The 14,719-nt window shown below is 35.1% G+C and overlaps 1 protein-coding gene across 2 annotated transcripts; it reads left to right on the top strand.

Annotated features, from left to right (window-relative positions):
* Positions 1-304: 304 nt before the first annotated feature.
* LOC107011682 (3beta-hydroxysteroid-dehydrogenase/decarboxylase-like) lies at positions 305-7,283 on the top strand. 2 transcript variants are annotated; one of them, XM_015211271.2, is made up of 11 exons: positions 721-1,369; positions 1,454-1,592; positions 1,784-1,873; positions 2,001-2,134; positions 2,232-2,402; positions 2,710-2,835; positions 4,033-4,112; positions 5,181-5,379; positions 5,885-5,995; positions 6,652-6,718; positions 6,910-7,283. In XM_015211271.2, the coding sequence occupies exons 2-11, from the start codon at positions 1,484-1,486 to the stop codon at positions 6,963-6,965; spliced, it is 1,143 nt and encodes a 380-aa protein (XP_015066757.1). In that variant the 5' UTR covers positions 721-1,369; positions 1,454-1,483; the 3' UTR covers positions 6,966-7,283. The 2 variants fall into 2 exon arrangements, with proteins under 2 accessions (XP_015066756.1, XP_015066757.1); XM_015211270.2 differs by lacking the exons at positions 721-1,369; positions 1,454-1,592 and adding an exon at positions 305-698.
* Positions 7,284-14,719: the final 7,436 nt, after the last annotated feature.

Below are 14,719 nucleotides of genomic sequence, written 5' to 3' on the forward strand. Positions count from 1 at the left end.
AATTTTTTAATTTTGATATTAAATAGTACATCATTAATATAATTTATGTGATACATTTCGAACTTTGTAATTCAAAAATAATAAATTTTTAATATACCTTTTAAATATTTTGAATTATTAATTATTATGACTTGTACTAATACTTTTCACGTAATTTATAAATATTTTTTTCACGTAATTTATAAATATTTTGAAAAAAATGACAAAATTCTCGATAACATTTAATAACAAATCTAAAATAGACACAAAAATACCTTCGGGGGGGAGTAATGAACTGTATGTATAAATATTTGATAAAAGTGGGGATGGAGAGGGAGGGCGTAACTGTACACGTGATGGTGGGCGTAGAACCATCAAACTGACACATGTTTTTAAAAATAAATCAAAGAGATTAGTGTACAAGAGAGAGGGAAGTATAAATTATACTTGTTTGGATCATCCGCCCTTGAAGAATCTCAATCTCTTGGCAATGGGTGAAGAAAAATGGTGTGTGGTGACCGGCGGAAGAGGCTTTGCTGCTCGGCATTTAGTCGAAATGCTCATCCGCTATGAAATTTATCATGTACGCATTGGTGATTTGGGGCCAACCATTAAACTTGAGCCTCATGAGGAAAAGGGTATTCTTGGAGAAGCCCTCAAATCTGGTCGTGCTGTATATGTATCCATGGATCTTCTTAACAAGTCCCAAGTGTTCAAAGGTTGTTTTCTTGAATCTTTTAGCTGTTTTTGACACCCAAAAATCAAATAGGTTTTGATTCTTGAATGTGGGTGTTTTGGTTTTATAAATCAGTTATTAATTGCTCAGTGCTCAAAGGTCTTCTCTTGAATCTTTAGTTGAATGTGGGTGTTTTGGTTTTATTGTTTGTTACTACTTGCCAAGTGCTCGAAGGTCTTTTCTTGAATCTTTAGTTGTTTTTGACACCCAAAACCCAAAACTTTTTGATTCTTGAATGTGGATGTTTTGGTTTTATAAATCAGTTACTACTTTCCAAGTGTTCAACGGTCTTTTCTTGAATCTTTAGTTGTTTCTGACACCCAAGAAACCAAAACTTTTTGATTCTTGAATAGGGGTGTTTTGGTTTTATATTAGTTAGAACTTGCCAAGTGCTCAACGATCTTTTCTTGAATCGTTAGTTGTTTTTCACGCCCATTCTTGAATCTGTAGTTGTTTTCGACACAATTATTTTATTCTTGAATATGGTGTTATGATCTTTTATTAGTTACTACTTGCCAAGTGTCCACAGGGGAAGAAATCACCTAACATTTTTGGTCTGCTGGAATTTGAACCTAAAACATCAAGATTCTCAACCCTCGTTATTGATAAGTAGGCTACACCCTTGGGTGCTCTCCATAGTGTGGAATCAATTAGGTGGTGTTTAGTTCCAATTGTTTCCATATAAAGTAAGCCTTATATCAGATACTCCTGCTGAACTATCCTAGCTAATTTTTTCAGGATTCATCTTTTCTGAATTTAGTATTTGAGATGATACATGGAGTATTCCTTTGCCTCAATGTACATATGTTAAATGAGTGTGACCTGGTCATCAGTATTTCACATGAATCTTACATGACGTATACAAAGTTGATTTACTGTAAGTAACCACTACCCATATCTGTACTGGTTACTTTCTGGTATCCCATGCCTGAGTCTAACATGTACCCCTATGTATACCTGTACCAAGATACTTATCGGTCAACATTTATGCCTGAGTCAATGTGACATAGGAGATAACGTATTGTATTAGCTTGTCGTGTCTTAACATTATTTATTTGATATTTGCAGCTTGTGAAGGAGCTGAGGTTGTTTTCCACATGGCTGCTCCAGATTCATCGATCAACAACCACAAGCTCCACTATTCCGTTAATGTGCAAGGTAAGGAAAAGCCTTGAAAAATTTATCAAGAAAAAAAAATGATCTCCTTGAAGTTAAGGCAGTCTTTATGTCTGTCTGTACATGAAGTTTTAGTTCTCTCTTTTAAATTGCATAAACATATATGAAGGAACCCAGAATATAATTGATGCTTGTGTTGAGCTGAAAGTGAAAAGACTTATTTACACCAGCTCTCCCAGTGTGGTGTTTGATGGAGTTACTGGAATTCTAGATGGGGATGAATCACTGCCATATCCTGCGAAGGTAGTGCCTCTATCTACTCTGTTCTTCATTTGGATGAGAAATTATCCTCATACTAGATTGGATGATAACCATAATCTTTATACTGAAAAATATTCAGCATAATGATTCCTACTCTGCAACTAAAGCTGAAGGAGAGGCACTTGTTATGAAGTCAAATGGTACTAAAGGCCTGCTGACGTGCTGCATTAGACCTAGCAGTATTTTTGGCCCTGGTGATAGGTTGCTAGTTCCTTCACTAGTCGCAGCTGCAAGGGCTGGAAAATCTAAGGTGAGTTTAGAGTCTCATTTTGTTTGCACATGCATCTTTCAAGTCCGTGTAACATTCGTATTATATGCAAGCCTTTAGATATGAAACTAGACAAAAAATACTATAGGTTTACTGTTGTAGTACTTGTAAGCTTGATTAGAAAATCTATCTTGAGGAACTTCATTAGTGATTTCTGCATTCTCTTCCATAGCACAACAATTAGATCACTTTTTGGCATTTTCATGGACAAATTGAATTTAACCTAGAAGACTTGCACTATGTATTCAGTTGACTTTTAGCTTTTTTCCTCTAATTCTTAATTTTGCAGTTCATTATTGGCGACGGAAATAACCTATATGATTTCACTTACGTGGAGAATGTGGCACATGCACATGTGTGTGCGGAACGAGCTCTAGCATCAGGAGGAACAGCAGCAGAGAAAGCTGCCGGGAACGTAATGTTTCTTTGTTTTTCCATATTCTGTATTTTTTGGAAAATCTTAATACCAGCAACTATAGAGATCTGACCTGTCCAGATGCTTTAATATCAAGAGCATTTCTGTTCTTCCAATTGTTTAAGTAGTGGCCTCAATGCATGGATAAGCAGTGCAATGGATATTTTTGAGTTCCCATTCGAGTTTCATCTGTTTCTTGTATCCAACCGACATGATTGTGATATGTTTGTGAAAACGTGATTGACCTGATCCCATGCAGCAATAAAGCTTGAGCTATCTTAACAATCAAATATATAAATAAAGCTTGAGCTATCTGGATTAAGTTTTACCTAAATGATGCTGAACTTTAGCTAGTGATGATTCCATGAAAAGCTGAATTCTCTAAGGGTTCTAACCATTTAAGATTACCAACTGTTGTGTTGCCATAAATTAGCTTTTCTTTCTCTAGAAGTAATAATTCCCTGTTTTCGACTTCTCTCGCCTTCTCTTGAAACCATATCCTGAATACTAATTAGTGCAATCTTTATTTAGTACTTTACATAGAATTACCAAAAGATTGTCCTTTAGTACAACCAAACAACAAAATTTTTGTATCTTAGTTCATAGATTTCAACAGTGGTTCAATGTTGACAGACTTTGTATCTTTGTTGTAGAGTTGTGCGCACAATCTTAGTGCTTACTGCTTACCTTTTGATAATTAAATTTACTTTACCATTTCAAAATAATTTGTTGCTTAAACCATATTATGTCAATAACTAGGAGGGGTAAGACTTGCGCATCCATTGCACTCGGGCCTATAGTTGTGCAGGAAACATTGAAATAAGAGCCACCTTGTCGGTTGTCCTTCTCTTTTTCTGGGCAAGAAACTCCACCATTGTGCGAAGTCATAATTCTCTCAGCAAGCATTCGAAAAAGGAACACCTCTCTTGTTTTCCATTTCTTTTGCTAGTAAAAAAGTATGATTTTCTTCTCCCCACTATCTCATCTCTCTGTGTTTCTCATATTTTAAGGGGTGGGGATTTGGGATAAAGCTAGATATCAAAATGATTGACATGCACTAAGCTTATGAGCATCCATGTTTTCTTACGTCTCCTGGAGGCCCCGTGAAAAAAAGTTCTGCATGTTATGAGATTTATCAATTCTTGAACGCAGCCTTTTTTTTTTGAAAAATCTTTGATAAATAAATGATTTTTCCAGGCTTATTTCGTCACAAACACGGAGTCCATTAAGTTTTGGGAGTTCGTATCACTTATTCTTGAAGGTCTTGGCTATGACAGGTATTCTCATTTTAAGTTCTGAAGTCTGAAAAGATTTCTTGCTCACAGTAATTCTTTTTACAATTTTTTCTTCTGTTATCTTGTAATGTTTACCTTAATTTTCTTATGGTGAACAATCTTTGAAATTTTATTACAGGGTTGTTCCTCTTTAGCTGATTCCTGGAACTATACTTATTAAATCACTTTATTTGTAATTCTGGAATAGAATGTGATTACCGGAAAGGTTCAAGTTAAGAGATGAAGAAAACAATATCCTTGGCCACATAAAAGAACTAGTGAGAAATTTCATAAAGAAAATAGCATTAAAGTTTTGCATTCATCCAGTGCCTCTTGAAATTACAATTAAAGAAGTTACCTGTTAGAAAACTTTGAGATCTCGTGTTGATTCATCCTGAGCAAGGAAACTTTGTTTCTTAAATTTAGATTAAGAGCAGCACTCTTCCATAATTTTTTCTGCTTTTTCTCCTTTCTTCATGGATGGAGATGTTTCTACAGAACATGATTAATCAATTTAGGTTTGTTGCTGACAATCAAACTTGAGAAAAACACAGTTTGCCTGTCAGAAGAGCTATTTAATGGGTCTGAATGTGTGTATGAGAGAATGAGAGTTTGTAACTGTACCAACTTTTATATGATTCCTAGCCAATTGAGGCGGTGTATTCTTTACCATTGGTATTTGGAGATACATATGATATATAGAGCAGTACTTGTCCATTAAAACATATATTTTATAAACCTCATCTCTTCTGAGAAGAAAAATGGGTCGTACACCTCCAACCATAAAGCTGGTGGTTCTGAGTCACAGAGGAAGCAAAGATAGGGCCACAGTAGACTCGTGTATGGGGTGCTTGCCTGAGGGATTACTAGATCAAACAAAAAAATTGTAGTTTGTATTAGCATGATTTGTTGTTATGGAGCTAACATCTCCACTTTTTTAACCGTGCATGTCCTTAATGGAAAATCACTGTTTGCTTTATGTTCTTGTGGATAGCATCTGTCTTCCATATCCCGTTTATCCCATTTCTTTTGCTGTGAATTGTATGGATTCCTGATTTTAGTATTATGCAGGCCAAGTATTAAGATTCCTGCACCTGTCATGATGCCAATTGCACATTTGGTGGAACTGACTTATAAGCTGTTAGCACCTTATGGAATGAAGGTCCCACAGTTGACTCCTTCGAGAATAAGACTTCTCTCTATGAGCAGAACATTTAGTAGTTCAAAAGCAAGTGACCGACTAGGATACGCACCTATCGTCACACTTCAGGTTCCTGTTTTTGCCATTACAGTCAATCAATTGGTTCTGAACATTCCTCATAAAAATTGTTTAGCCATACCATGTCTATTTCAGATACTCCCAACCTTTTTACGTACTGTTATGGTCTTCTCTTTATTGCTGTATCTCTTTTCAGCTTCCTCGTGAATATTTTCATGTGAAAAGAATATGTTTAAGTATTTACTGCAAAATTGTATTATTTGCCTTTGATATTGAATACGATAAAATAGTCATCCATCTGGATGTCCACATCATTACAGCAGGAATACACACATTTTCCTGTCAAATATGTTGTACATGTAACTTTCATCTTACATTTCATATAAGATGATATTAGTGTGTCATATTTGTACCTTATATCTTCTACGAACTAAAATTACTATTTTTCTGTGGGGCCTCATCTTTTACAATCTATTATTTTCTGCCATTTCTTTTTGTTTTTTATTCTCATTACATAATTCATTTAAGTTGTAAGGCGTGCCTCTATTTTCTTCAGGAGGGCATAAGGAGGACCATTGAATCCTATCCACATCTGAGAGCTGAACACGGGTCGGGAAAGGATGGTCCTAAATCATCTGCATCTCTTTTTAAACGGTTTTTCCTCCTGGTAATTACTAATACATATAATCCATTTGTTGTGAGAGCAAAAATGTGATAGACACCTTACTATTTCATTTCAGAAGTTAATTTAAAACCATGGTCATTACTTATATGGTTATGAATTGAATAGGCATGCCTTTTCTGCTAAACTATATACGTACTCCAAGTATAATTATCATTTGAAATTTCTTACCTTTTCTTTTGGTCCATCCAATCTATTTTACAAAACAACATTGTACGATGATGTCCAAGAATATTTGACCCTTTAAAATAACTTTCATAAGTTTTAAGAATTCAAATTCATATAATAATGTATATTCAATCAGTAGCAGTGGTACTTTCTCAATCGAAATATTAATTAATCAATCAACTACCTCTCAATCCCAAATCGCTTCAGATCGACTATGATGGTTTGGCCTTGTCCATGGAGATGGAATCCATTACTTGCCATATATCAGAAGGAATGTTTTGTATTGTTATTGGATGATTACTAATTACTAATTATGATCAAGTGTAATGATCCAGAATAAATTGTGAAATGTGAAATCTTTCTAATCATTCCTGCTCCTCTTGGCTAAAAGTAATAGCTATATCTGTATCATGTTATGAACTCGCATTTTCATCTATCAAATTGTGATATCTTTCATCTGGCTGATGCAATAGGTGATTTTCTCTCTATTAATTCTAAGCGTACTTGGGATCATTTCACCATGGAGTTTTTTCGTCATAGGTATGCACTCTTCTCAATCTCCTCCTGTCCATATCATTTACGCTTGCTTGTAACTTGGTCAAACACTCTATTGTGCCCAGAAGAGTTTTTTCTGTTTCTCTTCATAGCAGATGTAAATAACACTCCAAACAATGTAAGCCGGTATGTATCCCATCTTCAGTGCTCTGACCTTCTCATGTTTACTGCTGCAGGAATCTTAGCTGCCTTTGTTGTGTTCTTGATATTTGACAAAAGCAAGAAGAATTAGATCATTTAGTTCATGCAGTATTTGGTCTAGCATTGATGGGAGAACATCCAACTCTAATAAAAAAAAAACAACGATGGGGCGTGCAGCGTCATTCACTCATTGGAGCCTCACTTGAGAGAAGTTGTGTTTACATCCTGGAGTTACTATATAGTAAGGTGCTTTTTACCAAGCCAGTTATTTTAGTTTTTGTTGTATTACCAAATATTGTTTATTTTGGTACATTGGTAAAGAGTACTAACTAAAACCTTTGATAAGCTACATAAGCTATCTATGGCTTATTTCATTTCAAAAGTTTTCTTTTTATTTCTTAAAACTTGAGGAGTTCCTCATCGCGTTCAAATGTAGTAGACATATGTTGCATCTGCAACATCACCCATGCCTCCACGCCTTGCCGAGTTTTGTAATCTTTCAAGAGAAACACATTCTTGAAGGGACCATTTGCTAGACACACTCTTTCATCCAAAATCTACACTATAGTATGGATATTTGGAAAGATGACTGCAAGTATACACTGTACTCTCATAGTCAGTCCTACTTATTAAATATCTTTAGCAAAGCTTGTCGGAGGCAATGCGACGATACTCTCCTCAGCCTCTCTGGGCGGTATTAGTTACCAGATTCATTCAGTTACGACCACTCTCTCTCGTACTTCAATTCTTTCATTTAGTTAGGCGTGATAAAGAATCTTGCACGAAAGAGATTCTTTCACATACTCAATTTGAATCACACTTAACCTTACTAATCTCTCTACTCATAGAAGTTCCTTTTGGAGCTATTGAAGGTATGCAGATGAGGCTTTGGTGGTGGGTGGTGGGAAAACAAAGTTAATTTGGGTAAAAGAAATGGGTTATATTATTAAGTGGGTTGGGTTAAAATTGGGTAATTTAAGTAAAATCAGATAATTATAATTGATTTGGAGTTTTTCATCCAAGAAGGGATATCTTTGTTAAGTTTTGTGACTGCAGGGATAAAAGTAACTTATTTTTAACGGCATGAGTAAAATCAACCATTAAAATAAAATTGATGAGTAATTTTGATCCTCCCTACTTTAAAAGTATCTTTTGAAAAAATAAGAAGTAAGAAACTCGCTATATATCCTCATCTTTGCAATTTGGCAGTGATTTAGGAAGCCCTTGTAAAATAATAATAGCAACAATAATTTTTTTTAAAAAAAGAAAAATTCATATAAGAATATATTGAAGTAAAATTTAAGGATATATTTCTGTGTATGGAGCAGTGTTTTAAAAGGTGGGGACGCGAGGCGAGACGTTTCATATAGTACGGGGCGAGGCGTAAGCTTCGAGACACGGGTGTAACTTGTAAGTCCCATGGATCTACGAGGCGTAGTATCATGTATATTTAAATTTATAGTTTTATTACTAATAAAATAAGCAAAAGTAAACATTTTAATGATTTATGATTTTTATTTGAGATTAGTATTAATAATCAATAATGAAAAAAAACGTATTATAATTATTACTTGAAAAATATCATTAAACCAATAATAAAAATATGATTTAAAGCAAAAAAAAATAATTTAAAAACTAATATAAAAATACCCGGGCATACGTTTTTACGCCTAAGACTTGCGTTTTTATGTTCAGTGTTTACGCCTCAAATTTTAGGACTTACGCCAACGTTTTTAATTTACACGCGAGAGCGTTTTTGATACACCTCGCTCCGAAACTCGCCTTGGGACTTGCCCAAAAAACAAGGTCATGTCAGAGTAGTTGTTTCTTTTTTAAAAAGAGAAAAAACATAAAGTTATCCTTAAAGTTGTTTCGTATTTGCATGAAGACACCTTAACTTTGAAACTATTCTATCACCCCATGGAACTAATTAATATCTCTGTAAATGGGTCATTTTGACTCATTTACTCATCTGTGTTGTTACCACGCAAATGGGGCGCGTGACCCAATCTTTTCACTGCCATAATCAGCTATAAAGTCTCAGGTGTCAGATTTCTTTAATATTAATTATTTAATTAATTTACATCATCTTTCCAATTATCTTCTTCACCCAAATCAAAAATCCAATTACCTTTTCTTCATCTTCTTCAACTTAGAAAATCTATTTACTACATCCATTTTTATCACTTTTTTTTCTTGTCTTTGCTTTTCTTCGTTTCTTTTTCTTCTTTTATAACTTTTTTTTTCTTCAGAAAAAGAAGTCCATTGATTAGTGAATATTGTTTGTAACAAATTTTAAAACATATGGAAAATAAATAAACCATACAAATAGAATATGAAGAAACATTATTAACATTCATAATTAAAACATGTGTATTACTTATTTCAAGTAGTTAGTTAGTTAGTTGCTTTCCATTTTATAGTTGATGATGTCATAGTTAGTTACATAACTAATTAGTTTGTTAGATTGTTAGATTAGTTACTCTTTTCTTTCTCCACTAGATTGATTCATACAAATCACATGTATATATACACCTCTTGGGTGATTAATGCAATCAATCAATCATCTTCTACAATACAATCTTAAGAATATACATTACTGTTTTTGGTTACAGAACTTCACAGCCTCATCAATGGCTGCTCAAGTTCAGTTTGAAGATTTCTAATATGGTATCAGAGCACAGTGAATTGCTCTCTTCTCTTTTGGTTTAGTTACGTGTTTTTTGGTTGATTGTATCAATCGATAATAGATCTTGAAATTACTCTGTTGGTTGCATTTGCTTTCCAGAAACTTTTCATCCTTGTTGCTCTTCTTTTGCATCTCTGTTTCTCTTCTTCTTTTGCTTATCGAACGACTTACAATAAGCTTAGTTGTGATGGCTGTTGAAGCTGCAGCATCCACGTCTGAAGGATCTGTCACATCTGGAAGCGATACAAATGGTGTTCTGTATGTACATCCCTCGGATAATCCAGGGATGATGCTTGTTCCTGTTCAATTTGATGGAACAGGATATAGGTCTTGGAGAAGAGGTGTTATGAGAGCCTTGTCAGTGAAAAATAAGTTGGGCTTCATTGATGGAAGTTGTGAGAAACCAAACAACAATCCATCTCAATTACGTCAATGGCAAAGATGTGATGATATGGTGACATCTTGGATACTAAACTCTTTAATCAAAGAAGTTTCAGACAGTGTGGAATATGTTAGCAATTCTGCTGAGTTATGGAAGGAGTTGGAAGATAGGTATGATCAAACCAATGGAGCAAAATTGTATCAAATCCAAAAGGAGATCAATGATCTCACACAAGGAGTTTTGGACATCACTGTCTATTACACAAGAATGAAGAAGTTGTGGGAAGAATTGAATACTTTGAATGTGAAAAATCATTGTAGCTGTGTATGTGTATGTGGTGCGAAGGATGGTATATACAAGGCTGAGCAAGATAGGCGTCTAATTCATTTTCTTATGGGATTAAATGAAGTGTACACAGTGATAAGAGGAAACATTCTCATGATGAATCCTCTTCCATCCATGGGGCAGGCTTTCTCATTACTAATCCAAGAGGAAAAGCAAAGAGAGCTCAAGCCTGTTGGTAGAACAGATTCTGTTTCCCTGAATGTTAAAGCTGTTGATAACAAAGGTCATGGAGGAAGACCTTTTAGAACAAATTTTCAAGGAAACAACTATGCAAATGGCCATGGAAATCATAGTGATATTAACAGTAATTCAGGAGGGAGTTTTTATCCAAACAACAACAGGAATGTCATAGTATGTGACTACTGTAAGAGGACTGGGCACATCAAAGATAAGTGTTACAAGCTGCATGGGTATCCCCAAAACAATAATAATCAAAATAATAGATCAGGAAATTACAATGGTAGTCAGAGTTCTAGACAACAAGGCACAAATTACAAAGGAAGAAGAGTGGTAGCAAATGTACATGGTACTATAGGTGATATGGTGTCTGGTAATGGAGAGGAACAATCACAGTCTCAAGGTGACATCTCAAAGAATGTTAATTTCACAAAAGAGCAATATGGACAGATCATGAATCTATTGCAACATTTCCAAAATGGGAATATGGGAGAAGATACTGGTACTAACAATGCTTCTGGTGTGGCTGCTGGATCAATGAATTTTGCAGGTACTGTGATTTGTTCTTCCTCTACTCTTGTTGACAATCCATCTTGCAAATGTTTCGAATCAAGTGCTAATTTGTGGATCATTGACTCAGGAGCATCAAACCATATAACCTTTAGTAGAGACTCTCTAATGAACATTAAAACCTTGCCTTTTCCCATACTTGTTTCTCTTCCAAATGGATACAAAGTCAAAGTAACAGAATTTGGGGATGTACCAGTCACACCTAGCATCATTTTACATCAAGTTTTATATGTGCCTTCTTTTAAGTATAATCTAGTTTCAGTTCAATCCCTAACTACTACAATGAAGTGCATAGTCATGTTCACTAATGCATTGTGTCTATTGCAGGCCCCTTTAGTGAAGAGGCCTCAGGTTCTTGGTAATTGTAGAGATGGGCTTTACTTCTTGTGCACAAAGTGTTTGAAGGCTTCTAATAAGGTCAATACATGTCAGATATGCTGTTGTTTTCCTAATAATAGACCATTTTCTAGTTCCACTAAAGATGAAACATGTAATTCCTTTTCTGCTAGTTCTTGTCTTCCAGATCAGTTCAAAGTGTTGATTTCTAATTCTGTTCCACCTAAGTGTAAATCTTCTTCTAATAATACGAATGTTCTGGATGATCACAACTCTTGTAGTGTTGCAGGAGATAATGTAGATTTGTTATGGCACAATAGACTTGGCCATGTACCTTTTGCTAAGATGAAAAGTATTACTGACTTACCAGTTATTTTTTCTCCCAAACAACCTTTCTCCTGCAACATTTGTCCAATGTCAAGACAACAAAGGCTACCTTTTAATCATAGTAACAGCCAAACCAAATTCATTTTTGAACTACTACACATTGACTTATGGGGACCTTATCATGCATCCACTTATGATAACTACAGATATTTCATTACATTGGTGGATGATTATAGTAGATCAACTTGGACACAACTCTTAAGCACCAAGAGTAATGCATTACAAGTTTTAAAAAATTTTACAGTCATGGTGGAGAATCAGTTTAATACCACAGTGAAAAGCATTAGAACAGATAATGGACTAGAGTTTGGTAATAATGAAACACAACAATTTCTTTTATCCAAAGGGATTACCCACCAGAAAACTTGTCCTTACACACCTCAACAAAACAGTATAGTGGAAAGAAAACATAAATACTTGTTGGAAACAGCTAGAGCACTTCTATTCCAATCTAAACTGCCTATAAGATACTGGGGAGAGTGTGTCCTAACAGCTACACATCTTATTAACAGACTTCCATCAAGTTATTTGAAAAATAAGTGTCCATATGAAGTGTTGTACAATAAGAAACCAAACTATAGTCAGCTTAGATCTTTTGGTTGTCTTTGTTATCCTACTATTCCAAAGGTACTTAGAGACAAATTTGAACCAAGAACCACTCCACACATTTTCTTAGGATATCTTTTTGGAACAAAAGGTTATAAGGTGATGAGTCTGGCTACAAAGAAGATACATATCTCCAGAGATGTGATTTTCCATGAACATGTTTTTCCTTTTGCTTTATCAACTGAAAGTTCTTCCTTTCCTTCTGTTTTGAAGTCTTTTCCATCTTCTGATTATACTGATTTAGATTCATATAAAGGCTGTGTAAATGATTGTGACAGTGTGACTGATACAACTCCTCCTCATATATCTTCTCACATTACTCAAAATTCCAGTATACCTTCCAATGCTCCTATTACCTCTTCAACATCATCTCAACACAATACTCCCACAATAGTACAGAGAAGATCTCATAGGGAAAACAAAATACCATCACATTTGAAAGACTATGTTGTCAATATCCCAAGACTAAAATCAGTCAACTCCAACACACAAAACACAGAGCTCAATAACAATCTATCTCTTACTGCATTGTTTACCAAACACCATCATATATCTCCTGAAGTCATTGCATCTACTAGTCAGTCACTCGTTGAGAACATTTGTCATGATAGTGAGCCATCATCATATGAGGAAGCATCACTGAATCCTGCATGGCAAAAGGCCATGATACAAGAATTTGAAGCATTATATGATAATGATACTTGGGATCTTGTTACTTTACCACCAAACAAGCAAGCAGTTGGATGTAGGTGGGTATACAAAGTAAAACACAAAGCAGATGGAAGCATAGAAAGGTTCAAGGCACGACTGGTTGTAAAGGGGTATACACAACAGGCTGGAATTGATTACACTGAGACTTATTCACCTGTAGTCAAGATGACCACAGTGAGAACTTTGATAGCATGTGCAGTAAAGAAGGGTTGGAGTATGTTTCAACTTGATGTAAATAATGCATTCCTTCATGGAGATCTTCATGAAGAGGTTTACATGAAATTACCTCCAGGACTTGAAGTACCTAATTCAGAGCTAGTTTGTAAGCTGAAAAAGTCTCTTTATGGCCTCAAACAAGCAAGTAGGCAGTGGTATTCTAAACTAACTGAGGCATTGTCATCTAGAGGTTACTCACATTCACATTTTGATCATTCTTTGTTTTACAGAAAGGAAGGTTCCTTAGCTGTATTTGTTGCAGTATATGTAGATGATGTCATTTTGACAGGGACAGACACAACTGAGATTGCACATCTCAAAGTATATCTAGACAACACTTTTAAGATCAAAGATCTTGGAAGGCTTCACTATTTTCTGGGCCTGGAGATTCTTGATACAACAGATGGAGTACTTATCTCTCAGAGGAAGTTTACTTTAGACTTACTCAAAGAATATGATTGTTTCAATTATACACCTCTATCATCTCCTTTGGATCCTACTGTTAAATTGAAAGCCAAGGAAGGAACTCCTTTGTCTGATCCTACTTTCTACAGAAAGTTGATAGGCAAGTTGAATTTCTTAACTAATACTAGATTGGACATAGCTTTTAGTGTTCAACACTTAAGCCAATTCATGCAGGATCCACGAACTCCACATTTACAAGCAGCTTATCATCTACTTAGATACCTCAAACAAGATACTACTTTAGGAGTTCAGTTATCCAAGAATCCTGATTGTACAGTCCAAGCCTTTTGTGATTCAGATTGGGCATCATGTCCAGACTCAAGGAAGTCAGTCAGTGGCTACTTAGTGTTGCTTGGTAACAGTCCTATTAGCTGGAAATCTAAGAAGCAAGAGACAGTTTCACTATCATCAGCAGAAGCAGAGTATAGGTCACTCAGAAAGGTTGTAGGAGAGTTAACTTGGATTCACAGATTGCTCACTGAACTAACTATCTCTGTTTCCTCTCCTATTAGTGTTTATTGTGACAGTCAATCTGCAATCCACATTACTCATAATCCTGTGTTTCATGAGAGAACTAAACACATTGAAGTGGATTGTCATTTCGTACGTAATAAGCTTCAGGAGGGGTTGATTTCTTTGCATCATGTGTCTACTTCTAATCAGCTTGCTGACATTCTTACCAAGGCCCTCACTGGCATCAAGCATTCAGCCATTTTGCGCAAGTTGGCTGTGAAATCATCACCTCCAACTTGAGGAGGGGTATTAACATTCATAATTAAAACATGTGTATTACTTATTTCAAGTAGTTAGTTAGTTAGTTGCTTTCCATTTTATAGTTGATGATGTCATAGTTAGTTACATAACTAATTAGTTTGTTAGATTGTTAGATTAGTTACTCTTTTCTTTCTCCACTAGATTGATTCATACAAATCACATGTATATATACACCTCTTGGGTGATT

The sequence above is a fragment of the Solanum pennellii genome, chromosome 2, assembly GCF_001406875.1.
Source record: "Solanum pennellii chromosome 2, SPENNV200".
Classification (NCBI taxonomy): domain Eukaryota; kingdom Viridiplantae; phylum Streptophyta; class Magnoliopsida; order Solanales; family Solanaceae; genus Solanum; species Solanum pennellii.